A 26,626-nucleotide genomic window follows, 5' to 3' on the forward strand; every position below is an offset into this window, starting at 1 on the left:
CATAATCCTTTTCATATAATTTAGTCTCAACAAATTGTAATTGTTAGTTTACTTAATGACACAGTGCTTGGTACAGAGTATGTGTCCAGTGCATGTTTTTTTTTTTGAGGAAAACTGGCCCTGAGCTAACATCTGCCAATCCTCCTCTTTTTGCTGAGGAAGACTGGCCCTGAGCTAACATCTGTTTCCACCTTCCTCTGTTTTTATATGTGGGACACCTACCACAGCATGGCTTGCCAAGCGGTGCCATGTCCACACCCAGGATTCGAACCGGTGAACCCCAGGCCACCAAAGCAGAACATGCGCGCTTAACTACTGTGCCACCGGGCTGGCCCCAGTGAATGTATTTTGAATGAAAGAATTAATGATGAAAGGATCTGAAGATGAGTATGGATGTGGATATAGATAAGTTTGCAGACAAAGGCTGAGAAGTAAAGAGAAACCGAGCTAAGGACCTTACTTTTCCTGATGACATTATAAGAACGGCCATCTGCTAACGGAGATTAGTGATAATGACATTGGGTTGTGGTTTTGAGGATAATCATAAAGATTTGCAGTAACTGAGTATGTGATGGAGAGTTGACCAAGGTCACTATAAACTGGAGTTAATTTCTTCTTGTTCTTAAATATAGAAGAGAATTTTTGAACCTGAGTTTGAGTTCCTGATTTCATCTATCCAGTACGCCGTTGATCAGATTGCATGGAATGAGTCCTTTCATCGTATAACTTGCCCATATAAACCCAGCACCTGGATAAATCTAACACCTTAGGCTCACATTAAAGGCTTTCAAAACCTGGCTCAGTTTGTACTTTTTTCCTCATTTTCTGTCACTGCCATCCATGTACTCTTATGTTGGAACCAAAATGAACCTCTTGAAGCTCACTAACCGTGGGCCACAGTTTCCATTCTATGAGCTTTTGTTCACATGTGCCTAGAATGCCTTTTGTCTCCCCAACCCCCCATGTCCATATCTGACATATCTCAAATTCCACCTTATTTTTCAAGCCACCTTTTACATCTCCAACCCAGAGTAATCATTCCTTCTTTTAGATTTTAGTATATATATTTTTGGTATTTCTGTATGTACATGCTAATTATATATCTATGTAGATTCTCAGGTATTGTGTATATTGGGTGTTATTTTTTTAATGAAGATTGACGCTCGCCACCTTGCATAGCATTCATGACGTGATCTTATTTATGGTCTCCCCTAATTACCATATTTTAAATTATAAGCCCCTCTCCTATGACTACTCCCTCTCTCCCCTTTCTACTCTATTCTTCTTCATCAAACTTAGCACCATCTGACATTATTTGTTTCTTTATTGTATGTCTCCCCCAGCACACACTATGGCGGTGGTTTTTTTACAGGTTTTTTTCCCACTACTGTCATCAGTGCTCAGAACATTTTCTAACACACTAAGACACTGTTGTGGAATTAATGAAGTGGTGTGTATACATATTATCTTAATATGTTATAAATTGACTGAAGGCAACTAGTGTGTATCAGTATTTTTCCTGTTTTTGTTTTGTTCTCAGTCCTTAATCCCAATGGAATTTTGGTGTTTGGGAAGATTTATGGAATGGTTTCAAAATAGTTTCTTGGTCTAATCTTTTAAGACAGAAATTTGACAGAAGCCTTAAAAATGTGGATATTGTTTTGACTCTCAAATTCTCTTTTCAGGAATTTACCCAAGAAACTAATTCACCTTTTATTATAATTAAGCATATATGCAAATGTATAATGTTGTATATAATAGGGGGAAATTGCTATTAGCTAAAATGTCCAGGGGGCTGACTCTGTGGCCGAGTGGTTAAGATTACACGCTCTGCTTTGGTGGCCTGGGGTTCATCAGTTCGGATCCTCGGCCTGGACCTGCACCTGCTCATCAGGCCATGCTGTGGCCGCATCCCACATAGAAGAACTAGAACAACTCACAACTACAATATATAACTATGTACTGGGGCTTGGGGGAGAAAACAAAAGAAAATAAAATGTCCAACAATGAAAGTTTGGCCATATAAAAGTTAGGTAATCTCTATATTGATATAGCATATGGTCATCAAAAATAATGTCATGGAAGTATATTAATTTACATGGAAGATGTTAAAAATATGTGTTTAATACAAAAAGTGAATATAAAACAAAAGAAACAATATTATTCACTTTTTATATGTTAAAAGAGAGGTATTCATGCATTTATATGTACATATATATGAACTAAAGGTGTGTAGAAGAATATACAGTGCTTATTTTGGTGTGGCAGTAAAGGTAATTTTTATTTTGTTCTACACTAAACACATATAATTAGTTATAAAATGTGGCCTGATAAAATATTAAGTTTTTTCACAGGAATAGTAGTGTTAAAATGATCCTGTAATACGTTTTAATTTTCGATCTAATATTGTATTCATTTATATCTCGTATCATTCCACAAAGATTTAGTACTAATGAAAACTAGATGAGAACGATCTCCCCTAAAATGATAGAAACTTAGCATTAGTTAAAGAAAACATTTTAAAATATGTTGTATTATTTATATCTACCTGTTTTTCTTCTTCTTTTTTTTTCCTTAGTAGCCCCATCAATGCTAAGAAAGTAAATACTACCACGAGCAGTGACTCCTACATTGGCCTGTGGAGGAACTACCTGCTTCTTTGCTGCAGTGCAGCAACATCCACCTCGTCTTCAGCATCTGCAGGTTCTGTAAGGTGTTCTCCTCCTGAGACGCTGGCGTCTACCCCGGACAGTGGCTATAGCATTGATTCTAAAGTAAGTTTTTCAGATCTGTCATTGAATCTGAATGGCACCATAGAAGTAGTAATGTTTTAAAATTTCTTTCCAGGACAATGAAGTAACTTGGTTGAAAAGGGTATTAGTTACTTGCATTAATAATGAAAGTAGTTCAAGAAATCCCATTACTATTTTTATGGATTCCTAGTTGGAATCAATAATATGTATAGTTTGTTCTTGGGCAGAAACGACCATGCTCATTTGCTCATTAAATTATCATAATGATTTTTTTTTTTTTTTTTTTTTTTGGTGAGGAAGATGTGGCCCTGAGCTAACGTCTGTTGCCAGTCTTCCTCTTTTTGCTTAAGGAAGATTATCACTGAGCTAACATCAGTGCCAGTCTTCCTCCATTTTGCATGTGGGATGCTGCCACAGCATGGCTTGATGAGCAGTATGTAGGTCCACACCCGGGATCCGAACCCGCAGACCCTGGGCTGCCTAAGTAGAGCGTGTGAACCCAACCACTATGCCACTGGGCTGGCCCCTGTTAATGAATATTTTTAAAGTAATTTTCATCCTTGTCTTCCTTTATTCTATTTCCTGTAGTTCTCACACTTTTCCATATCCAAAAGGAGTCGTTTAAATAATTACCTTTTTAGAATTTGCCTAAATTATGTAGTGGTACAAATGATACTTGGTAACAACAGCTATATAGTCTCTGATACAATACAAAATATTCTGAGGTAGTTGAAGGAAATTTACAAAATTTAAGACCTGGGTGTCTAACTTCAACACCGATGACTCCTTTAGAAGTAGTTGTTTTCTACTCACTTTTACGGATCAAAAGACAGTGACGGTCTGATGGAGGGAGTCAGCCTATTAGGGGATGGTAAGTATCTATAAGAAATTAAGAGTCGCAGAGCCCAAGTCTGTTAGCACACTTGCAATGAGTCATTGGACAAATCGTTTAACCTTTTCAGGTTATGTGCACAACAGGCGAATTTTGAAGCACCGTTCATACTAAAATTTCCTCTGTGCATTGTCCTTGACCAAATATTGTTGAAATGTCACATTATTTAGTTGGATGTACTACCATTAGTGCTGTTATAAATATAACATTATTTTTCCAGATTATTGGCATCCCATCCCCTTCATCCTTGTTTAAGCACATAGTTCCCATGATGCGCTCTGAGAGCATGGAAATCACAGAATCCCTTGTTCTCGGTCTTGGCAGGACCAACCCAGGAGCTTTTAGGTAAGTATCTTTCTGTTTTCTCTACACACTAAAATAGCAAATGTGACTACTTGGAGAGATGGCGCGGGTGGAGTACTTATCATCAGGACGGGTGCGTAACTGTTCTGACTTTTATGGCTTAACCAGCTGTGTAACATTTAACAAGTCATTTAAGTTATTTGAGCCTTTATTTTCCCATTTTGATTGAGTAAATAAGATTTACCCTGTTTTCTTCACAGAACGATTATTAAAATCAAATATAGACTGTATAAATATGTTCCAGAAATAAAACGCCATGTAAATCTTTAATATTTTCCTATTTGATTTATTTACACAGTGATTCTATTAATTTGTAATCTTGATCCGTTGGTGAAAACTACAGTTTTTCCCCTTCTTGTTTAAGAGAATTAGACTATTTTTAAAAGCATTATTTATGTATATATTTTATATCATTCTTGATGTTTTTGATGTTAATGAAGGAAATTTTTCATTTTTGCCTGAGGTTCTGCCTTATTACTGCCTGCTGGTCCCTGAATTTATTCTTTTAAGATTGTCCTCTATTGATATGAGGTGATGTTTGATGTTTTATCTCCAGGATAATGTACAGTAGAGAATAGGTTAATAAATTGTAATTTGTCTATAGATATGGGATAGCATTCATTATAAATGAAGTTTTGGAAGATTATTTTGTGACAAGTAAATACACTATTGTGGTAATAGAAAAAACGGGATACAAAAATAATCTCAACTTCTGAAAAAACAAATTTGCATAAACACACAGTTCTGAGGCAGACACTTCAAATGTCCGCAGTAGTTTCTATAGATGATGAAATTGTGGGCAGATTTTATTTTCTTCTTATACCTTTTGTATTATCCCAGTCTTCTACAATGAGCACATTTTCCACTTAAAATCAGAGTATAAGCAAAGATTAATTATCATTTTCATAAAGTTCATACCCTTTGACTCATTAATTTTAATTTGTAAGAATTAATCCTAAGGAGATAATCAGAAATGAAGACAAAGATATTCACTGAAGCATTATTTATAATAACAAAAATTATATAAAATTTAATAAATCAGTAATAAATGAAAATGGTTAGGAAATTTATGGTATCCTACCGTATAATGGAATGTTATGAATTAACTAATGATATGTGAAAGTGATTATGCTAATATTATGTAAAGGAAAAAAGGTACCATCTTACATCTGATAGGGTTTCAATTATGTAAAATGTATGTGGGCTGCAAAATGATTGAACAGAAATCTTGATAGTACTTATGTCTAAAAATGAGAATAAGTGGCCTGTACCATTTTTTCTGTTTTCCAAGTGTTCTTCAGTGTGCATTTGTTATTTTATAAGTAAAACAAAACAACAAAAGTTGTGTTTAAAACAATAGGGTTAGGGTTAACACTTATCAGTTTACATCATTATATTTACATATTCGCACATGTCTGAGTGATCTGTTCAGCTTTAATTAAGTGAACGAATACCATTTTTCTTCTAGGGAACTGATAGAGGAATTGCATCCCATAATTAAAGAAGCACTTGAAAGAAGGCCAGAGGTAAGCTGTGTGGTATTCTATCATTAAATATTTGGCCAACACTTACCTCTCTTCTATATTCTACACATTATGCCAAAAGTTAGAAATTCAGAAATATGTAAAAGATTATTTAGTGCAGTTTTCAACATTTTTTTAATATAGAGAACTCTTTTTTTGTCCCCCACAGGAGATCTCATGCAGAAACCCGTTATTGAAAACAGATGTTAAAATGCTCTAGCTGAAGTGAGGACAGTCAGAGTCTAGACTGCAGTTGGCAAACCTTTTCTATAAATGGCCATATAGTAAATATTTTCCTTTTTGCAGGCCATACTGTCTCTCTTGCAACTACTCAATTTTGCTGCATAGACTACTAAACAAGTGGGTGTGGCTATATTCCAATAAAACTTTTATTTACAGTAACAGGCAGCAGTGGGCCAGATCTGGCCCGAGGGCCATATTTTGCCAACCCCGGCTCTAGATCCCTAAACCTACAGATCTGTGTGGGTTTTGAGCAACTTTTAGAAACCAAAGATCTGGTGGGACAGACTGATATGTAAACCATAATTATAACAATGTATGACACACTCAAAGTCATAGATAACAGGTTACACAAGCTACAGGGAGGAAAGCCTCTGACTCTGCCTGTGGAGTAAGAGAAGGCATTACAGATGAAGCACTGACATTTGAGGTGAATTTTAAAGCATGTTCCCCAGTGGACAAGCAAGAGAAAGACATTCTAGGCAGAGGAACAGCATTTGCACACTTTATAAAAGAATTTAGACATTGCACATTCTTTCGTGTGATTATCTTATGGGGAAAGTGATCGGTTAGGCTGGAAAGCAAGATAGGAACTGTTTCCTGAAAGACTCCTGGTTTCAGCTTTATCAAGTAGACCAGTGGTCAGCTTATGCCAGTGGCGTCTGAGAATTACCAGAAGAGGTTGCTAAAAACTACCGATTACTGGACCCGTAGAATGAGAATCCCTGGAGTGGAGCCTAGAAAACTTTTTCTTTTTTTTTTAAGCACCTTAGATGAGGCTGGTGCAGAACACTTTTTGAGAGTCTCTGCTGTTAACGTTGGAGATCCACTGAGGAATTTAAGCGGGAGACGGAGATGGTGACAATAGCTACTCTTTCAGAGGCTTTAAAACACCATCTGTAATTCTTCACTCCCTTTCTTTAATTCAGCCCTGCGGAGTAGTGATAGCATCCCCATTTTGTAATTGATTAGATTTGTTGCAGAGCGATCATTTTGGTTACAATGCAGGATGATTTATTAGAGGGAAGTAGAATTGGAAACAAAATTAAGTGGCAGTATTTTTATACTTCTGAGTTTCAGGGGAAAAAAGTTATCTCCAAGTGATTAGCTGTGTACAGCAATGGGCTTTCACTGAGTTATAGTCAGAGAGCGTTAGACTCACAGTCTTCCTATGGAGACAGAATGAAAATGGGTTAGCTAAAACTTTGCAGAAGTCCCCAAAGGCTGTTAAGAAACTATCCTTTCCAATATAAATTGCTGTAAACTTTATAAAGAGGTAAAAGAAAGAGTAAATTTAATGAATTGGTTATCAGCAAATTGGCTGCTTATGGAAGACAGAAAACTGGATTGTGGGCACTAAAGTGAAAGACTAATAAATATATCTTGAATTGCTCTGTACTATGCAAATGACGTCCTCAATGAAATCATGAGCTACAGAAGAGAGTGAGATAGGAGATCTGTATGTTACTGCTATATGAGTTACTGTTGGAAGCAGAATCAAGTCGAGGCATTACAGCTGTTACTCTAGGCATTAGGACTTTGGCCCTAGGAAGACAAGCATGTTTATTCATACCATAATGATCAAAGAAATTTTTTCTTTTGTTTTTGTTTGTATTTATTTTTTGTGCCAAAATTAACTGTTAAGTGGAAAACTTTGGCATGAGCAAAATCTGTAGGGTTTCTTCAGTCCCCTTCACAATATTTTCCCTGTTTTTCTGTTATGTTTTGGGGAGTATCTTAGGGAGTTTTTTTTATCATTCAATGAGAACAGTTTGCTAACCACTTCACTTCTTCTAAAGATGTCAGACAGGCAAATCACCTAAAAGTAACTGTGGAGTTTTATTTGTACCCCACATAAGGGGTATCACCATGTAAAATGTCATGTGATTTTATTTGGCTTGTTAATTTCAAACCATCAGCACATATCTCTTTGATGCAGTAGCTACCAGAATGGTCAAAATCTACATTACACAAGCTACATAATTTTGCTAACTCTCAGACATTCACATTGTTCTCTCCAAGTTACACTAACAAGTTTGCTATCAATTTCCCTGAAGGGCTTTTCATTAATATCTTTGTATCTTTGGAATAGAATATGAAACGGCGCAGGCGTCGAGATATTTTACGAGTACAACTGGTACGAATATTTGAACTGCTGGCAGATGCTGGTGTCATTAGTCACAGGTTGGTATTGGATTTTGATTTTTAAAACTTTGGAATGATCAGGGAACATAATATTTTTTCTCTCATGAACTACAGAGAAACAGAAAAGCACCTTTGCAACAAAAAATCCCTGTCTGCATCACGGTAAACATTATTTAGCAGTCAAAGATGCATCCAGCAAATTAACTAATGGTTAACAAATGTATTGAAACACTAGTGCTGGATTGCTTCACGCAAAAATTGGATATAATGTTGCGATGATTTTGATGTTTGTTGGAATCTAGTAATCTAGGTAAGTGGACAGTAGCCTTTTTTGTGTGTGACTGATTCAACTATTTCTTATCTCATTTTTAAGATCTATTTCTTCTGGACTTGTAAAAAGAAATCATATATTTAAAGGCTAAACATTATAAGGTTTGTAAATTTATTCCAATCAACTGTTAATCTGTCCTGCTGGGAAAATTATGAAATCCACAAACCTAGTTCTTAACTGTTTCCACTTTTTGCAAATGAAAACATAAAACCTGGGGCTGCGGTTGTAATAAAAGGACAGTCCCTTGAGGAAAATTCCGTCAGTTTTGTTTTTTTAAGAGAAATGAATATAAGGCTTTCACTATTATGGACTTTTTATTTCCTTGGTTAAGGGAAAAAAGGATGAAGTCTGAATGCCAAGAAGGTATAGAGGTCTTTGCTTTGCTCACCCAATCGATTCTCTGTGCCTGATGCACAATAGGTACTCAATGAATATTTGTTAAAGGAATGTTTTATTCTGGGCCAGGTTGCAATCTACTGAATTGGTTTCCCATCCACTAATAAGTCATGACCCAGAGATTAAAAACACTTGTTTAAGGAATAAAGAAAAAAATTTCATCATGAATTCATTCAACATATTTTTACTAGACTGATATTTTTGATATACTGTGGTATCATTGTGACTCCTTACACTTGTTTTCATGGCTTTAGGATGTTTATAAGAAGCTATTGACATCTATTTAAAAAATTGTTTTTACTTTTAAAATCATACGTTTTAGAAGTCCTTTGCAATGTAAGAAGGAAAAGCTGACGCAAATAAATGTGAATGTAATAGCTAATCATTTATACAGCACTTACAGCTTCCTAGGACGTTTATAGATGGTGACTCATTCATATTCATACTGAAATGCTCTGAAGTAGATACTGGTCACATGCTTAATAACTGATGGAACAAGACTGCGTTCTGAGATTTCTGACTCTAACCAAGTGACCCCCTTCCAGTCAGGTTTCCAGGCACAGAACCCTTGCCTCAAAGAGAATCTGACTGCAGAGATTCTTGAAGCAACTCCATAGATCTAGATGGAAGATTTGAAAACCAGCACTCTTACTTGAATTCTCTTAAATTTTTGTAACTCCAGTAATCCCTATCCTAGGGTCTTGCTGAGAATAAGTACCTAATGGGTATTTTATTGATTATGCTAAAGGCCATAATATGAATATGCATGGCAACTATGAGAACATATAGAACTAGTCTTTCTTCTTTCTGCCTCTCTCAGCTGACCCTCCATATCTCATATGCCTCCTTATTTTGAAGAGCTACATATTTCGATGGAGAGGGAGTAACCTTAGCACTGAGTAGTTGATTAAAGGTGGATATGGGGTTGAATAATACAAATTTCAGTAGCAGTTCCTTTGATTGAGAGGTACTGTCTATTTTTATATTTACGAGGGCCAAAATCATGTTCATTTAATTTTTGTATATTAAGTTGCATACTACCGTGACCATGCAAACTTCAATATATATTATTCTGATTTTGACTACTAGGAATTTGTTTTGATTTAAATTATAATTCAAAATCACGTTTTCTTTATCATTTATTTCCTTCCATATTTTCAGTGCAAGTGGTGGCCTTGATAATGAAACACATTTCCTCAACAACACTTTATTGGAGTATGTAGATTTGACTAGACAACTCCTGGAAGCAGAAAATGAAAAAGACTCTGACACACTGAAGGATATACGATGCCATTTTAGTGCCTTAGTGGCGAATATCATTCAGAATGTTCCAGGTATGATTTTCAGTTTCTTAAACCATTATTAAATATTCAGGGACCATCATATTTTTTCTTCCCCTGAGGTTTTGTAATCTAAGTTGATAAAACAGCATGTGAACATACTGGAAAAATATCTCAGCATCGCATGGATGGCAAGAGTTTGTTTTACCTTTGAATTAGTGTCAGTGATTAGAAATCAAAAAGGAGCCCAGCTTAGGTTTTCAATGACAGCAATCAAGACACTAACACAGGGGCCAGCCCGGTGGTGCAGCGGTTAAGTGCACAAGTTCTGCTTCAGCGGCCTGGTGTTCACCAGTTCGGATCCCAGGTGCAGACATGGCACTGCTTGGCAAGCCATGCTGTGGCAGGCGTCCCACATATAAAATAGAAGAAGATAGGCACGGATGTTAGCTCAGAGCCAGTCTTCCTCAGCAAAAAGAAGAGGATTGGCAGCAGATGTTAGCTCAGGGCCAATCTTTCTCAAAAAAGAAAAAAAAAAAGACACTGACACAAAAATTTGAAGAAATCAGTAGAATAAGCTCTTTGGACAAACTTGTTCTAGACCCAAGAAGCATAATACTCCCAATGGTAATTGAGAATAGGATTAACGAGATACCTTTGAATAATGAGAGAAAGGTGTGGACCACAGATGTAACGAATAACAAGGATACAGTGTTACTGATTGAGTCCTTTCACAGATGGTTGTGCCTCTTATTGAGCACATACTGTATTCCAGGTACTTGTTTAGGCAACAGGAAGATTGATACATGTAATTACATTTTAAAAAGTTGTAAATTATTTACAAGTGTAAAATATAAAAAGGTTGTTATAGTCTTTGGTATACAATGTAGATACAAGTGTTTTTTCTTCTTTCTGAAAAAACATGAAAGTTATTTTGTTACCTGAAAAAGTGTATGCAAGCAGCTGACTTTTAAAGTAAGAGCATGGGTTGTGTTTTATAACATGTTCGTGTAAGCACCTGTTTAGGTGCATTAATTTGAAGTGCAGGAGCTCTGTTTTGAACTTTAGGGGAAAATGGTGAATTTTAAAGTGGAAAGAATCCTTGGAGATCATGTTGGCACCATCAGCAAGAGGCAGCAGAGTGGGTTTGCACGCCAGGCCTCACACCTGACTGCAGGTCAAGCAGCTCCCCTTTCGTCTGTTTTGTATATCAAGATCCCATGTAAGGATTCTTTTATAAAGACAGCTCCGCTGCTGAGAACATACAAATTTAAAAATAGCTAATCTAGTCCAAAGCCCTCTCTTACCACCAAACTGAGGTCCAGAGTGTGTTTGTGTTCATGTTTTGGCCAAGTTCATCATGTAGCTAGCAACAGCCCAAGGAGAAGCAGGGTCCTGACGCCCAGCTCTCTGCAGGCCTCCGGGCAGCGCTGTCCCTGCCAGGAAATCCTGTGTGCACAGATGCTGTATCTCATATAATGCTGTGTTACATGGTGACAAAGACTGCAAGTTTGTTTCTGTGACTTGCATATATGTAAATGATTTCTGTTACTATGGAGGTTTTTGGTAGATTAAAATCAAAACTTTTGCTTTCTTTTTTACATCACATACATATTCAATAACAAATAAGTTGACATGCATGTTTAAAGTAAAAAGGAACTAAATTTCTTTTTCGTCTATTTTTTATTTACAGTGCACCAGAGAAGAAGTATTTTTCCTCAACAGAGCCTTCGTCACAGTCTGTTTATGCTGTTCAGTCACTGGGCAGGGCCTTTTAGCATCATGTTTACGCCCTTGGACAGATACAGTGACAGAAATATGCAAATTAACAGACATCAGTACTGTGCACTGAAGGTATTTACTTAGAAATCTGTTTTGTTTTTTCTTATGTTAAGAGTAGAGTTCAATTTTTTTGTCTCTCTCAGTACCTGGTATTATAAAGAGGACAGAAATTTCTTCAAAATACCTGAGAGTATTAGAATTTATATTTGCTTGCTGCATTCAAATACATATACAGTAGGTTTATTTAAATGCATGATATACAATGCAAAGAAGTTCCAGAATCTACCAAAATTTGAATGCCATTTTCCTAATGAACTGAGGATTACCTTGAAGAAATACCTATTTTTTTCCTACTTAAGTACTTGCTCTTGGTCTTTTTTTTTCTTTCCCTTCTCTTCCAGTACTGTTCAAACTCTAATTGGGTATCGTTATATTTATTTACTACTTACAATAAATTTCTTGGTTTCAAAATTATGACGTTTTTCTTTGTAAAGAAAAATATTAAAGATATTGTGGCTACATAAGCATAAGTAAAAATATCCTGCCTCTTCTCATTAAGCAACCAACATTTAACCTCCTAAATGTTTTAAATGTAATTCTAATATTATTGTTTGAAGGCTATGTCTGCTGTACTGTGTTGTGGCCCTGTTGCAGATAATGTAGGACTTTCATCAGATGGCTATTTGTACAAATGGTTGGATAACATTTTGGACTCTCTGGACAAAAAGGTAATTTGACAACACCCTTAAAATTTCATAAGAAATTGCATTGCCTTTGGCGTTATTGTATGGCTCACTGAAAATGTCTTTTTTTAATAAGATAGGTTAGAATGATATGCAGAAAACATATTGTGTAAAATTAAATAGGATGCCATAGTGTAAGAACTTTCTAATTCTTATTTATTACTCATTTGAATAGTTTTAATTTCCCTTTTACATTATAGGATTAATACGGTAGTGTTGTATATCTCTCACAATAGGGTTCTAAGTCTGTAAGTAAAATATTAATGTAGAATACATTGGTCTCCTAGGAAGAAATATGTTATTTGCTATGTTTAATTCCTTTTGTTTTTCTTTTTGACCACTCTCCAGTTAATCATTCTTTCTTGCCCTGCTTACTCCTTGCCCTCCTTACTCTCATACTATGTACACATAGGCTTCACAATTTAAAATAGGACTTAGGTTTTTTCGCTCAGAATATTTTCTGGTGGGTTATCAAAAGCAAGAATACAGCTTGATGAAAGTAATTGGAGAGGTTAATAACTCACTTTGCTGAAAGCACTTAATCACTGTTCACATTCATCAGCCACCCTTGGGGCTCTGCTGGAGGAGAGAATTGTACCACTAAGAGACTTGTGTGAAAGGCAGGAGACCAAATATAATTTATCCATGTCATTTTGTTTTTTCTTCTGGCTAAATAAAATGAAAAGAAGTTGAACGAAAAGAGACTGAATTTTGTGATTAAATATAAGAAATATATGGAGTATGTTAGTAAAAATGTGAAGTAGACAATTAAATGATGTATAACTTTCTCTCTCCTGGGCAATTCTATGACCTGTACTTAGGTTCATCAGTTGGGCTGTGAAGCAGTTACATTACTGCTGGAGCTGAACCCGGATCAGAGCAACCTGATGTACTGGGCTGTGGATCGATGTTACACTGGTTCCAAGAGGGTGGCAGCTGGCTGCTTTAAAGCCATAGCTAATGTATTCCAGAACAGGTACCCAAGATACTGTCTTTCATGTGTTATTTAGATTTTTTTTTTTAATCTCTGCTCTCCTTGGCTTTCTTCTTTTTCTTTTTTTTTTTTTGTGAGGAAGATTGGCCCTGAGCTAACATCTGTTGCCAATGTTCCTCCTTTTTTTTCTTTAAGATTATTACCTGAGCTAACATCTGTTGCTAATCTTCTTTTTTGTTTGTTCGTTTGTTTCTTCTTCTCCCCAAAGCCCCCCAGTACATAGTTGTATATTTGAGTTGTAGATCTTTCTGGTTGTGCTATGTGGGACACCACCTCAGCATGGCTTGATGAGCGGTGCTAGGTCCATGCCCAAGATCCAAACTGGCAAAACCCTGGGCTGCTGAAGAGGAGTGCGTGAACTTAACCACTCAGCCACGGGGCCAGCCCCATTCATCTTTTTATTTTTTTCTTCTCCCCAAAGCCCCAGTACATAGTTGTGTAATCTAGCTGCACATTATTCTAGTTCCTCCATGTGGGACACCACCACAGCATGGCTTGATGAGCAGTATGTAGGTCCACGCCTGGGATCCGAACTGGTGAACCCCGGGCCCCAGAAGTGGAGCATGTGAACTTAACCACTCAGCCATGGGGCCAGCCCCTAGATTTTTTTTTTAAAGAAATTATTTCCTGTTGAATTCAGAAATACTAAGAAATCAGTATTTTCTCTCCTTAAGCTCTAAGGATAATGGTCACCATGCATCTGTTGTCGTTCCTTTTGCCTTAAAAAAAGCCCGGTCCTCTCAGAGGCTGAGCAGCTGCATGCCTGTAGCCTTGCCCTTTGAATATCATATTTATTAACTTGTTGAAAACCTCTGAACATTATTTACCTAACATGTAAAATTTGTCCCTAGGGATTATCAGTGTGACACAGTGATGCTCCTAAATCTGATACTGTTTAAAGCAGCTGATTCTTCTCGAGGTATCTATGAAGTTGCTATGCAACTTTTACAGGTCTGTAAACAAATGTTAATTAAAAAATTTTTTATTCAGGATTTGATGAAGTGCAATTATCTGTTCTTACCTTGAAAGTATACTAATATTCAGCTTTATTTTTAATAATGAGGTGTGGTATCAATTCCTGATTATTGTTAGAAATAGAAGACAAAGATGATATGGGTCATTTAAGTCTATAAATAATATGAATATTCAGAAGTGTATTATAGAGGGATTATGTTTATGATCCCACACACACACTTGTAGGTGTGTGAGAGTACTTATAAAAATCGAGTGGTTAGGGCCTGTGCGTACAGGTAACATTTTCTGTTTACCAGATAAGAACAATATGAGTCAAATTATTTTTGAGAACCAAGTGGAAAGTAATTAGCTCTTTAATGATAACCTTGTATACTTTGTCTTTATTAGACTGAGGAGAGTAACCTAGAATGTTAACTTACCAAGTGTGGATGTATCATTATTATACAATATTTAACTAATTGATAATAACACGAGGCTCTTCACTCTTAACCAAAGGTTAAGGATGGGATTTAAGTAGATGCTGATTTTTCAGAGGGTTTGAAGTGGTACTGGTGCTGGTAGGGACCGTCTTAGGAATTATACCCTAATGTTTTGATTAATTAACAGGAAAGTTCAGTAGCGTAGCTCTTTACGTAGTGTAATGCCAAAAAGACTTTTCGTTTATATTCCATATTTAATCTGTGATTAACTAAGATCTGTTTGAAGATTTGTTTTTCATTTATACATCTTGTGTACAAAATCTAGTCATATTTTTTAACTAGAAAAGTGGTAAATCTTTTTCAAGTAATTGTGTATTAAGTCGCTGAAGTTGTTTTCTGATTATGCTACTAACCCAAACCATCAAACATGAGGAATGTAAAGCCTTGTAAACAGTTAGAGTCTTTTGCAAACATTCTTGGAGTTAGGAATTAACATCTTAAGTACAATATATATTACTATATTTTTTTAAACTGGAATATTTCTTGGTAGAAGACTGTAATTTTTTAATTATAGCTGAAATTTAGAGGACCCATAGAATCTTAAATTGATGGAATTACATTCCCGTAGATCCTGGAACCGAAGATGTTTCGCTATGCTCACAAATTGGAGGTTCAGAGAACAGATGGAGTACTCAGCCAGCTGTCTCCTCTGCCACATCTGTATTCGGTTTCATATTATCAGTTGTCTGAGGAATTAGCAAGGGCATATCCTGAGCTAACTCTCGCCATATTCTCAGGTATGATCATTGAACTAACTGGCTAGTAGTTTTTCTTTAGCAATCATTTCTAAAAAACTACTTTTGGGAAATTTTAAATATATTAAATTTAAGGTTGAATCGAAACAGAACATGTCTTTATAGAAGAGAATTTTTTTTCTTTAATAACAACTCTTATACTAGTCTATCATGATATTTAGATTTCTTACAGGGCTTCACACTTTGCCCTCCCTTCTCTACCCTACCCCAGCACAAAAAAAAACAAACAACAAAAAATGTAGGGGGTAGGGGGCTTCATATGCAATTTACAAATGTTTCTTTGATATAGAACTTCCTGAATCTTCTAGTGTGTGTATCTTATGTATTGGCCTGTCTTTAGTAATAAAGATGGGCTGGCATAAGGATACAGGTTTCTTTGTGTAAGTAAAACTGTAATCACAGGGAAAGGTCCTGCAGTGCCTTAAGCAGAACTATTGCTGGGATCCCACATTGATTTCTGGTCTACTTTCTTTTCCTTGGGGCCAAGAAAGATTCCTGTTAGGGGTTCCTTTCTAGAACATGAGGGATGTGTGTTGTCAGGCAAGATGTCATATCTATCTGGGTCTCCCAGGACTCAAATTTAGGACAGTTTGGGGATCCATCTAGTTTAACCTTCTGCCTAATGAACATACTATTGCAAATACCCCCTTGAATTGAAAAGTAATTGTAACACGAAAGACAGTCCCTAGCTTTTCTGCCTTTCATCTGCAGCAAGATCTTGGTCTCGCCTGAGTACTGGGCATGCACCAAAATTGGCATCCAGGGGATGGCAAGATTCTGCTGTGGATCCTTTCTTTCATTTGGGCTCCAGCCATAGTGACCTTAGCCTTCTTTGGGAGTCTTTCCACAGTGCCTATTTCAGCAGTGGAAATAGCTTGTTTCCCATCCCTAGTTGACCAGACTGGGGAAAAAGCAACTTAAGTTCTTTTGACATTCAGTCTGAAAGCAGCTTACCTCTTTGGTTTGCAGTGGTAGATGGCAGCAATCACGCCCCTCTTTGTTCCCCAACTCGCACAGTCCCGCCAGCCTTTTTAAGATGTACGTGGATGGTCATCAGCACAAAGTAGTCACCATTGTGAATGCTGATTTTTAGGGGCTGCTGGGCTTCTTCTAGAGGCCCCTGCACAGAAGGCAGAGAAATCCAGCTGGGTCCCAAAGGTCATGAAATTGGTCAGGATGGCAGCTGGTAGTGCTGTGGCCCCAGCTCCCGCACACACTGTGGGACTCTCCCCCAGACAAGATCTCTTCATTCAACTACTTTCAGAGCTCCAGGTCTAATATTTCATTCTAGAGGCAATAACACTGATGTATTAACAGAGGGATTCTTGGAAAAAGTTAGAATTGCGCAGAATTCTTTGCAAGGCATTGGACTCAGCACTTCATTGGCACTATATTGAATTTGCACAATAACTCCATGAGGCAACTAGTTTGTTACCCTCTTTTTACAGAACAATAAATTGAGGATCAGAGGTTGACAGTTTGGCCTCAGGTCAGGCAGCTTGTTTGTGGTAGAGCTGGGGTTCAGACCCAGGTGTGTGTGATTCCAGAGCCCAGTTCCGAATCACTGTGCTTCCACATTCACTCCTTCTAGTGAGTAAGTAAGTGCAAGATCTAAAAGGGGTAGGGGCCTGAGGAGAAAGAAGATTTTTATTTAAAGTTGTTTATGGAAATTAAACAGTATATAAAAACTCATGGGCTTTGAAAGTAACCTTGTGTTTGAATCCTCTGCCACTTGCTACTATCTGACCTCCGGCAAGTTACCCTGACTCTGTCCACCTCACGGGTTTGTCATGAGCATGAAATGAGGTGAATGTAAAAGTAAGAAGCACATCATAGGAGTCTCCCCTAGATAGAACCAAAACCTGAGGTTCTTCATGGGTCAGTTTAATTTAATCCATGTATAAAGATTGTCTTTTATCTTAAAATTGCATTTATTTATTTTGGTAAAAAGCACATATAATAAAATTTACCATATTAATCATTTTAACTATACAGTTCAACAGTTGTGTGTTTACATCATTGTGAAATAGATCTCAAGAAATTTTTCATCCTGCAGAACTGAAACTCTACCCACTAAACAATTAACTCCCTTTTTCCTCTTGCCCCAGCCCTTGCTAACTACCATTCTACTTTCTATTTCTATGCATTTGACTACTTTAGATACCTCACGTAAGTGCAATCATACAGTATTTGTGTTTCTGTGACTGGCTTATTTCATTTAGCATAATGTCCTCAGGGTTCATCCATGTTGTAGCAAGTGACAAAATTTCCTTCCTTTTTAAGGCTGTGTAGTATTCCATTATATGAATGTACCACATTTTGATTATCCATTCGTCAGTGGGCACTTGGGTTGCTTCCACTTCTTGGCTATTGTGAATAATGCTGCTATGAACATAGATGTGCAAGTATCTCTTCGAGACCCTGCTTTCGGTTCTTTTGGGTATATACTCAGAATTGGGACTGCTAGATTGTATGGTAATTCTCTTTCTAATTTTTTTTTTTTAAAGATTTTTTTATTTTTTTTCCTTTTTCTCCCCAAAGCCCCCCGGTACATAGTTGCATATTCTTAGTTGTGGGTCCTTCTAGTTGTAGCATGTGGGACGCTGCCTCAGCGTGGTTTGATGAGCAGTGCCATGTCCGCGCCCAGGATTCGAACTGACAAAACACTGGGCCGCCTGCAGCGGAGTGCGTGAACTTAACCACTCGGCCACGGGGCCAGCCCTCTTTCTAATTTTTTGACGCACCACTATACTGTTTTCCATAGTGTTTGCACCATTTTACAATCCCACCGACAGTACGTATTTATTTATCTTAACCATCAATGGTATTTTATATAAAAAGTAAGTACGTGATATATGCTAGCTGTTACTTTTCTTTACGATGTCACCAAGGTCAAATTTATTAAAAGGGGAAACAGTACTCATAATTTTTAAGTATAATGAGTAAAATCTGGCTTCCTATTCTTTAAGAATGAGATGTTGAAATTAATTACAAATCAACGAAAACCAAAATTCTATCAATTGTTCCCTCTTTTGGCTTGTTTGCAATTACAGAGATAAGCCAGAGAATTCAGACAGCTCACCCCGCTGGGAGGCAAGTCATGCTGCATTACCTCTTACCATGGATGAACAACATTGAGTTGGTAGATTTAAAACCTTTGCCCACAGCAAGGCGACATGATGAAGATGAAGATGATTCCTTAAAAGATCGAGAACTTATGGTGACTAGCCGGCGCTGGTTACGAGGAGAAGGCTGGGGCTCCCCACAAGCCACTGCAATGGTTTTGAACAATCTGATGTACATGACAGCAAAGGTAAAATGGAGTTTGTGTTTCCAGTTGCTGCCCAAAATTACTGAGTTACGAGGAGTCAACAAGGTTAGAAATAGATGAAGAGATTAGATAATCCTGTGATAAGCATATGTACGTTATAAATTCCTGTCTTTAAAAAATATCTCAGTAGATATAAAATATCTTTTTGGGGAGGGAGCTAAAATCATATGCGATTAATGATATTTATGTACAGATTTGTTGAAAAAAATGCTTATTCCTCTAAAGCATGGAAACAATTAAAGCTGTCCATAAAAATGTTATTTTCTGATATTGCATGATGTGACAAGTTGGGAATTTAATAGACAGTCATTACTGAAGTATGTCTTGTGCTTCCTGCATCTAGTATGGTGATGAGCTGGCCTGGTCAGAGGTGGAGAATGTGTGGACCACACTTGCAGATGGCTGGCCAAAAAACCTGAAAATAATTTTGCACTTTTTGATCAGCATTTGTGGAGTGAATAGTGAACCAAGCCTTTTGCCTTACGTATGTATTCAAGTTCATTTGACTTTTTTTTTCAAAAATATTTACCTGGTGTCTTATAATCTCAGAGCATGGGCCGCAGTAGACCAGCAGAGGCAAAGCCAGGGCCAGGATGAGGACAGTCAGGAAATCGCACATGGATTTACTCATTGATGCATTCAACCAGTATTTTCTAGTTTCATCACAGGCCAGCTGCTCTTCTAGATTCTGGGCATTACAATCTGATGGGTGATACAGATTTTATTTTCTGAACCTACACCTGATTTATTTAATGAATAAATCAGTAAGTTAATAAAGTGCAGTCTTGATAAGGGCTACAAGGGAAAATTGCAGAGTACTGAGAGGGAATGATCTGGGAACCACAGCCGTCTGGGAGGTTTAGAGATGCTGCTCGAGAGAAAGTGATAGTGAAGAAGAGACCACAAAATTGAGGATGTTTATAGTTTCTGCTAGGCAGGAGCTGGCATTGGGATATTAGAGCAGGATGGTGAGTGAGGGCTCAGTGCCTGTAGAATTGCACCTAAGGCTTCTGGAAGCAAGGGAAAAGCACAGTAAGAGATATACAATGAACAATATAACAGTCTTTGCCTTCTAGGGGGAAAGCAGTACTAAAATCTGCTCAAGTTAAGAGAACAATATGAAACCATCAAACATGAGGGTTAAACTGAATATACTCACATGTGTGCAAACACACGTATGTGTGTGTGCATAGATAGAGCTATCCATCCCGTGGTAGCATTCCCTAAAAGTGTGTTCCACAGAAGACTAGCTGCAGAATGTTGCTCTAAAAGTTCTTACAGATTCTATTTTAAACACACCATTGAATAGCTTTGCTTTACCCAGCGTTGCCTGAGTTAACCTGACTACTGAAAGAATTGTTCTGGAGGCATGTCACAGGATTAATATTCGTTGAGAAGCACTTAAAGCAAGGTCGGTGTATGGGACAGAACAACATGATCCACATTACCTCTCTGACCACATCTGCTGATATTCTCCCTCAGGCTCCCTCCCCCTAAGCTCTGCTGACCCCCTTGCTACCCTGCTCTCACACCAGGCATTCCCACCTCTGGGCCTTTGCACGTACTTTTCCTCTCTCCCCAGGTAGCCACATTGCTCACTCCCTCACCTCCTTGGAGCTTTCTTCAAACGTCCGCTTATTGAGACCTTGGCTGGTTATCCTATCTACAACTACAGATGCCCTGCCCCACACTCCTACTCTTCTTTTTCCTTTCCCTGCTTCATTGATTTTCCTCACACTTGTTGTCAAACATATTGTATATTTTACCTGTTTGCCTCATTATTTTTGCCTCAATCAACCCAGGTGATTGTGAGCTCCTTAAGAGCAGGAATTTTTGTCTACTGGGTTCATAGCTGTCTGGCCAGAGCCTAGAAGAGTGCCTGGCACTTAGAAGGTGCCCATTAGTTAGATGAATGAGTGAACTGGGGCTGGAACTAGAAACAGGTATGAAGTTATAATTCATGCCAAGATGAAATTCAGAAAATAGGCATTTTCCAGGAATTTAAAAAGAGCCATTTTTAATGACGATAATATTAATTTCTTAATTATTATTTCTTAAGCACTTGTTATAAGCCAGGCATGATTCATGAACTTTATCTACATTATTTCATTTAATTCTCAGAAGATATCTGTGAGTTTGGTAAGATTATTATAGCATTTTCACAGGTGAATAAAACAAGGCTGAGAGAAGAGTAATTTCCTCAGAGTCACGCAGCCATTTAGCTGTATCACTTCTTAGAGCTGGAATTCCAAGTCAGATGGTTTGGGAAAAGTCAGTGAAAGCTTCATGTGAACGCAGCACAGTTGGGGGGGGGGGGGGGGCTGGAAGACTTGACAGGATTAGGGTCAGGAGTGTCAGCTGGAGGTGTTCACAGTCATAACAAAGGCACAGAGGCAGGAATGCACCTGGCATGGTCAGAGGAGGCTGATCTGAGAACAGAGAATTAGCAAATAGATGGAGGGGGTTGGATGAAGAGCTGTGTGTAGGACCGTTATTGATGAGTAAGCACTGTAAGATTTTTGGTATGATGTAATGTTTTAAGATTTGTCCAGGGGTCATCTGAAGCACAGCTTCGCATCCATCTGTATGTATGGGAGTCACCTGGTGATCTTGTTCTAGTTCTCATTCTGGAGGTGAGGGTGGGGCCCAAGATTCTGTATTTCGAGCAAGTTCCAGATGATATTGCCTATGCTACTAGGACCACATTTTGAGTAGTAAGAATTAAAAAAAAAGGAGGGATGGGGCCGGCCTGGTGGCACAGTGATTTGAGTTCACACCTTCCGCTTCTCAGTGGCCGGGGTTCGCCAGTTCAGATCCCAGGTGCGGACATGACACTGCTTGGCAAAAAGCCATACTGTGGTAGACATCCCATGTATAAAGCAGAGGAAGATGGGCATGGATGTTAGCTCAGGGCCAGTCTTCCTCAGCCAAAAGAGGAGGATTGGCAGTAGTTAGCTCAGGGCTAATCTTCCTGGAAAAAAAAAAAAAGAAAGGAGGGAGAAAAAAAGAGATAGGCTGATCAGTTAGTAAGCTCTTTCTCTAATACATATTACTAAAACATGCATATAATGCATACAAAAATTTTGTTTTCACTTATTTAACTCATATTATGTACTAGGCATTTTTAAAGTGCTTTATAAATCTTAACTTATTTCATCCTAAAAACTGTATGAAGTAGATGCTATTGTCCCCATTTGCGGAAGAGAAAACCGAGAGTCACTTTCCAGATCACATAGCTAGTAAGTGTTAGATCTGCGTTCCAGGCCAGGCTGTGTAGTTTGAGTTCTAGTTTAGCTCTAGATCCTTACTCTTAATCACTACTCGGTACTGCTGTGTTGGATATACAGAATGAGGAAGATAGAATAAAAGATAAATCCTGGGTTTAAGGGCTGGCTGACTTAAAATATGAGGGAAAACCTTAGGATGATACTAATCAAAAGCTTTTCCATTGAAAAGAAACTGGCTTAGGGGCTGGCCCCGTGGCCGAGTGGTTAAGTTCGCGCGCTCCGCTGCAGGCGGCCCAGTGTTTCGCTGGTTCGAGTCCTGGGCGCGGACATGGCGCCGCTCATCAAACCACGCTGAGGCGGCGTCCCACATGCCACAACTAGAAGGACCCACAGCGAAGATATACAACTATGTACCAGGGGGCTTTGGGGAGAAAAAGGAAAAAAATAAAATCTTTAAAAAAAAAAAGAAAAGAAAAAAGAAAAGAAACTGGCTTATAGGAAAGCAAACTCTCTTTTGCTTTTCTTAAAAAAAAAAAAAGCCAAAAAGTAAAGGAAGTAGATAACATTGTGGAAACCATTAAACAATGTATCCAGGTCATCCTAATTATATATAATGTTGAGGGCTAGAGGGAGCACAGTATTTGTAAAGCAGATTAATGTCTTATTGCTGATCAATGTCTATTCAAATTTAGATTGTACTTAATTCATCTACTACTTAAAGTTACTTTGATAAAATTTGTCTCAAGATAAACTTATGAGATAAGACTTTTGCTTCTTCTTTTGCGGCAGGTAAAGAAAGTTATTGTATATTTAGGTAGAGATAAAACAATGCAGCTGCTCGAAGAACTGGTGAGTGAACTGCAGCTGACGGATCCTGTCAGTTCGGGCGTCACTCACATGGATAACCCCCCGTATTACCGCATCACTTCCAGCTATAAGATCCCTTCCGTCACCTCAGGTGGGAAGTCATTTAGAACTGATCACTTGTCCCCAAAGAGAAGCTTCACATAACTGTTCCTTTTAGCAAGGGTTTGCTTTAAACCTCATCATCAAGAAAACGAAGGCAAACCTGAGTCATATATGGTAATTAACTCGAGACTTTGTAAATCCTCATATGAGTAAAGAAATTTGACATTGTAAGGGTTCTTAATGTTACAGACGGGAAATGTATTTACATACTTATTCAGAACTGGAATATAGATTTATGTCTCCTTATCTAACAAATGCATTCTGTGATGAATATAATTAGTGTTCAATATAGAAAATGCTTACGTATTGAAATTAGTCTGTAATTTCATACTAGAATTATTGGGCATATATCATGCATAGTATCCAATCATGTGAGTGTCTATACTTTTATGTAAATACATATATTATGATGATTGTAATATTTTGAGTCGAAGAAACTATGTCCCTGGTGGAATAACTTCCATTGAAAATCAGTATAATATTTAGGCTATTGTAGATTAAATTTCGATGAAACTCTGTCATTCAGTTTATATTAAACAGTTTATATTAAATGTTTTCAGTATGTTAATAACAACATTATCTGTATAATTAGAGATCTTTTATATCTTTATAATTTATTTTTTGTTATCCATTTTCATCTCTTAGGCTTTTTGTTCTCCTTTCTAGTCAACATCTAATAATGCTTCTACTGAATTTTTCTTATCTGCCAGAATGTTTTTAATTCCAAAGAGGTTTTTTTTTAAAAAAAATAGAATTTTTTTGAGTGCCCTATTCATGTTCCATGGTTGGATTATTTTCTATATCTGATAAAGTTTTCTTCTCCCAAGAAAAGTTCCTATTTTCTCTATATTGCTGTTTGTTTTGATTTGTCTTAGTAAGTGCTTTTCTCAAAAGCCTACCAATTCTGGATCTGTCTTTTCATAAAGAGTGGAGTATTAAAAAGTGGATTGAATGTTTTGTAGGTATATAAGGAATTTATGGACTTGTTATTTGTTGTGCAATGATTTCACTGATGTAAGTGTCCATAGATCTTTTTTCTTGCACTAATCAGATTCCCCAGAGAAAACTCTACTAGTCATCTGCCTAAAGTAGAGGTGTAGGGCTGTGAGTGTATGTGTGTGTGTGTTTGTACAAATATGTAGAATCTGTAGACTCACACACACACACACACACATCATGGTCTTCAAGCCTGCCCTTAGCCCCGTGGGGTAAGAAAGCTACATGGGGATACAGTCTCAAATTTGGGTGTGTATATTTTCACCTAATCCTCTTGTTCCCAGTAAAGAGTTGCTCCTTCAGTTGGATGTGGTGTGCCCTAGTCCAGAAATCTTCTGATTTAGTCTTCATCAGAAAGGACGTCTAGAAGTGGACAGAGACAGCCACCCAGTTACAAGAGGGAAGGGCATAGGTCTTAGGGACCACCTACTTCTGAAATAGATTCTCAACCAATCTTGCCATTTTTAGTGCCACCTTCAACCCCTGCTTCCAGAGGTCGTTGATGCCACTAATTCCTGAGCCTTTGGGAGGTTCAGCAACATAGATATGGAAGCTTCTTTGTTTCCCCCACTACCAGCTTTGGATTCAGCCCTCTTAACACTTACTTCTTGTCCATTGGTTTTCCAGCATCCAAAATTTTGTTGCTGTTGTCTCCTTTCCCTCTTGGTCATTATGAATACATTCCTTTGTAAAAAAATCACCTTGCTCTCAGTTTAGTGGAGTTTTAACATCTGTAATTTGAAGTCTTTTGTTCTTATTGAGTTATCACTGGCTTTAAATTCACAGATACTGTTTTATTTCTGATTACAGGAACTACTTCCAGTAGCAATACGATGGTAGCTCCCACAGAGGGCAATCTTGATAATAAGCCCATAAAAGAGAATATGGAAGAGGGGTAAGTCCTTCTCTGTCCCTCATTAGCCTTTCAGTTTGACAGACGCTGACTGTCATCAGAATAAATGGTAATTTCTGCATTGGAATGCGTATTTCATTGTGTTAAAATTCTAGTGAAGAAATACATTTGCATTTTGGGATTTTTCCACATTGACTGTCTCACCATTAAAGGTGCTGACATGCTAGATTCTTTCATCTGCTTGAATGGAGGAAGACGTGGAATATGGTCAGGCACATTTTGTGTTGCTGCATTTTTAAACTCGTCTAAATGGATATTTACTCTGCCTGTTTGGTAGAAAATAAGTTTCATCAGACATTATTACCACAACAATTTAGGAAAATCTTCAGGTAGAAATAATTGACTTAAAAGCTTAAGCTTTTGAATTGTAAGATGGAAATTAATATATATTAATATTATATATTAATATTAATAATTATATGTAAATAATATAAATATATTACTACATAGTAAATATTAATATGTAGTAAACTTTTGTTAATATTTTGTGTACTGTGTTCTTTTTTAAACATAGAAAGTGAAATATAAAGTGCAAATACCATTTTACCTTGACCTTGACTAACTGCGATGATCATTCCCGTAGCTATGTGCACCTAGACATCTACAGTGGACTAAACAGTCATTTAAACCGTCAACATCACAGACTAGAATCTCGATACAGTAGCAGCTCTGGAGGATCTTATGAAGAAGAAAAAAGTAATAAGTTCCAAATGTTTTTTTAATAACTACAATGGCGAGGTGTTTTATTAATTATATTAGAGTGAATCAATATATTTTTTCCAATAAATTGTTTTTAAGAAGAGTATTTAAGTGCCACTAGTGGTGTTCTGACATAGTCTGAAATATCTTGATTTTAAGAAGCAGCATGAGTGGGGGAAATTTGTTTTAAAAGCGCAGGTTCCCTGTAGATAAATCAAAGGAAACGTAAGAATCGGTTCTCAAGAAGCATCAGAGAACAGACACTAGCACCAGGCTGCTTTCTTGAACAGGTTTGCGCTTTCTCCATTGGACTCACGTTTTCCTAAAAAGTTCTCCCTTGCAATTGCAAAGTGAGTAATCTGCCGAAGTCTCACTGTAACACTGAGGTAGGGTGGAATCAAAACACAAGCCTTCCAACTGGGAAGGGACCCTGAAGATGATCTGGTCCAATATCCTCATTTTACACATGATGGAACTGAGGTCCAGAGAGGTTAAGTGACTTACCCACGTCACACAGAATTCACATTTCCTGATTGCATTATTTACTGCACCCTGCAGCCCCATTGTGGTAGAGCTGATTTCCTTTTAAAATAGGTTTGTGTTGGCCCTATCTCAGGAAATTTAGAATTGAGTAACTTACCAGAAGGCCCTTGCTACAAGGCAGCTGTACCTATAATGTGGTCTCTCGGCTTGGACATCAATTATGGAGTCATAATGAAGTGCTAATGTAGTTTTGCTTTGATATAAAGGATGGAACCTGAATTGATAACGCTTTCTCTCTCTGATTTGCTTAATTTGATCATTGTACTCAGGTCTCGCTAGCAAATATATGTCAAGTAG

At 37.4% G+C, this 26,626-nt stretch overlaps 1 protein-coding gene across 15 annotated transcripts in view; it reads left to right on the top strand.

Annotated features, from left to right (window-relative positions):
- The window catches only part of FRYL (FRY like transcription coactivator), a 245,331-nt gene that overhangs the window by 164,774 nt on the left and 53,931 nt on the right, over window positions 1-26,626 (top strand). For all 15 annotated transcript variants that reach the window (XM_070614997.1, XM_070615000.1, XM_070614999.1 and 12 more), the window contains 15 exons: window positions 2,579-2,774; window positions 3,866-3,990; window positions 5,477-5,534; window positions 7,864-7,955; window positions 9,805-9,977; window positions 11,617-11,777; window positions 12,323-12,433; window positions 13,270-13,424; window positions 14,294-14,393; window positions 15,465-15,633; window positions 18,705-18,964; window positions 19,326-19,466; window positions 22,999-23,167; window positions 24,985-25,069; window positions 25,671-25,783. In XM_070614997.1, coding sequence (XP_070471098.1) covers window positions 2,579-2,774; window positions 3,866-3,990; window positions 5,477-5,534; window positions 7,864-7,955; window positions 9,805-9,977; window positions 11,617-11,777; window positions 12,323-12,433; window positions 13,270-13,424; window positions 14,294-14,393; window positions 15,465-15,633; window positions 18,705-18,964; window positions 19,326-19,466; window positions 22,999-23,167; window positions 24,985-25,069; window positions 25,671-25,783 — 2,108 coding nt within the window. The remainder of the gene's footprint in view (window positions 1-2,578; window positions 2,775-3,865; window positions 3,991-5,476; window positions 5,535-7,863; window positions 7,956-9,804; window positions 9,978-11,616; window positions 11,778-12,322; window positions 12,434-13,269; window positions 13,425-14,293; window positions 14,394-15,464; window positions 15,634-18,704; window positions 18,965-19,325; window positions 19,467-22,998; window positions 23,168-24,984; window positions 25,070-25,670; window positions 25,784-26,626) is intronic.

This window comes from Equus przewalskii, chromosome 3 (assembly GCF_037783145.1).
Source record: "Equus przewalskii isolate Varuska chromosome 3, EquPr2, whole genome shotgun sequence".
Taxonomy (NCBI): Eukaryota; Metazoa; Chordata; class Mammalia; order Perissodactyla; family Equidae; genus Equus; species Equus przewalskii.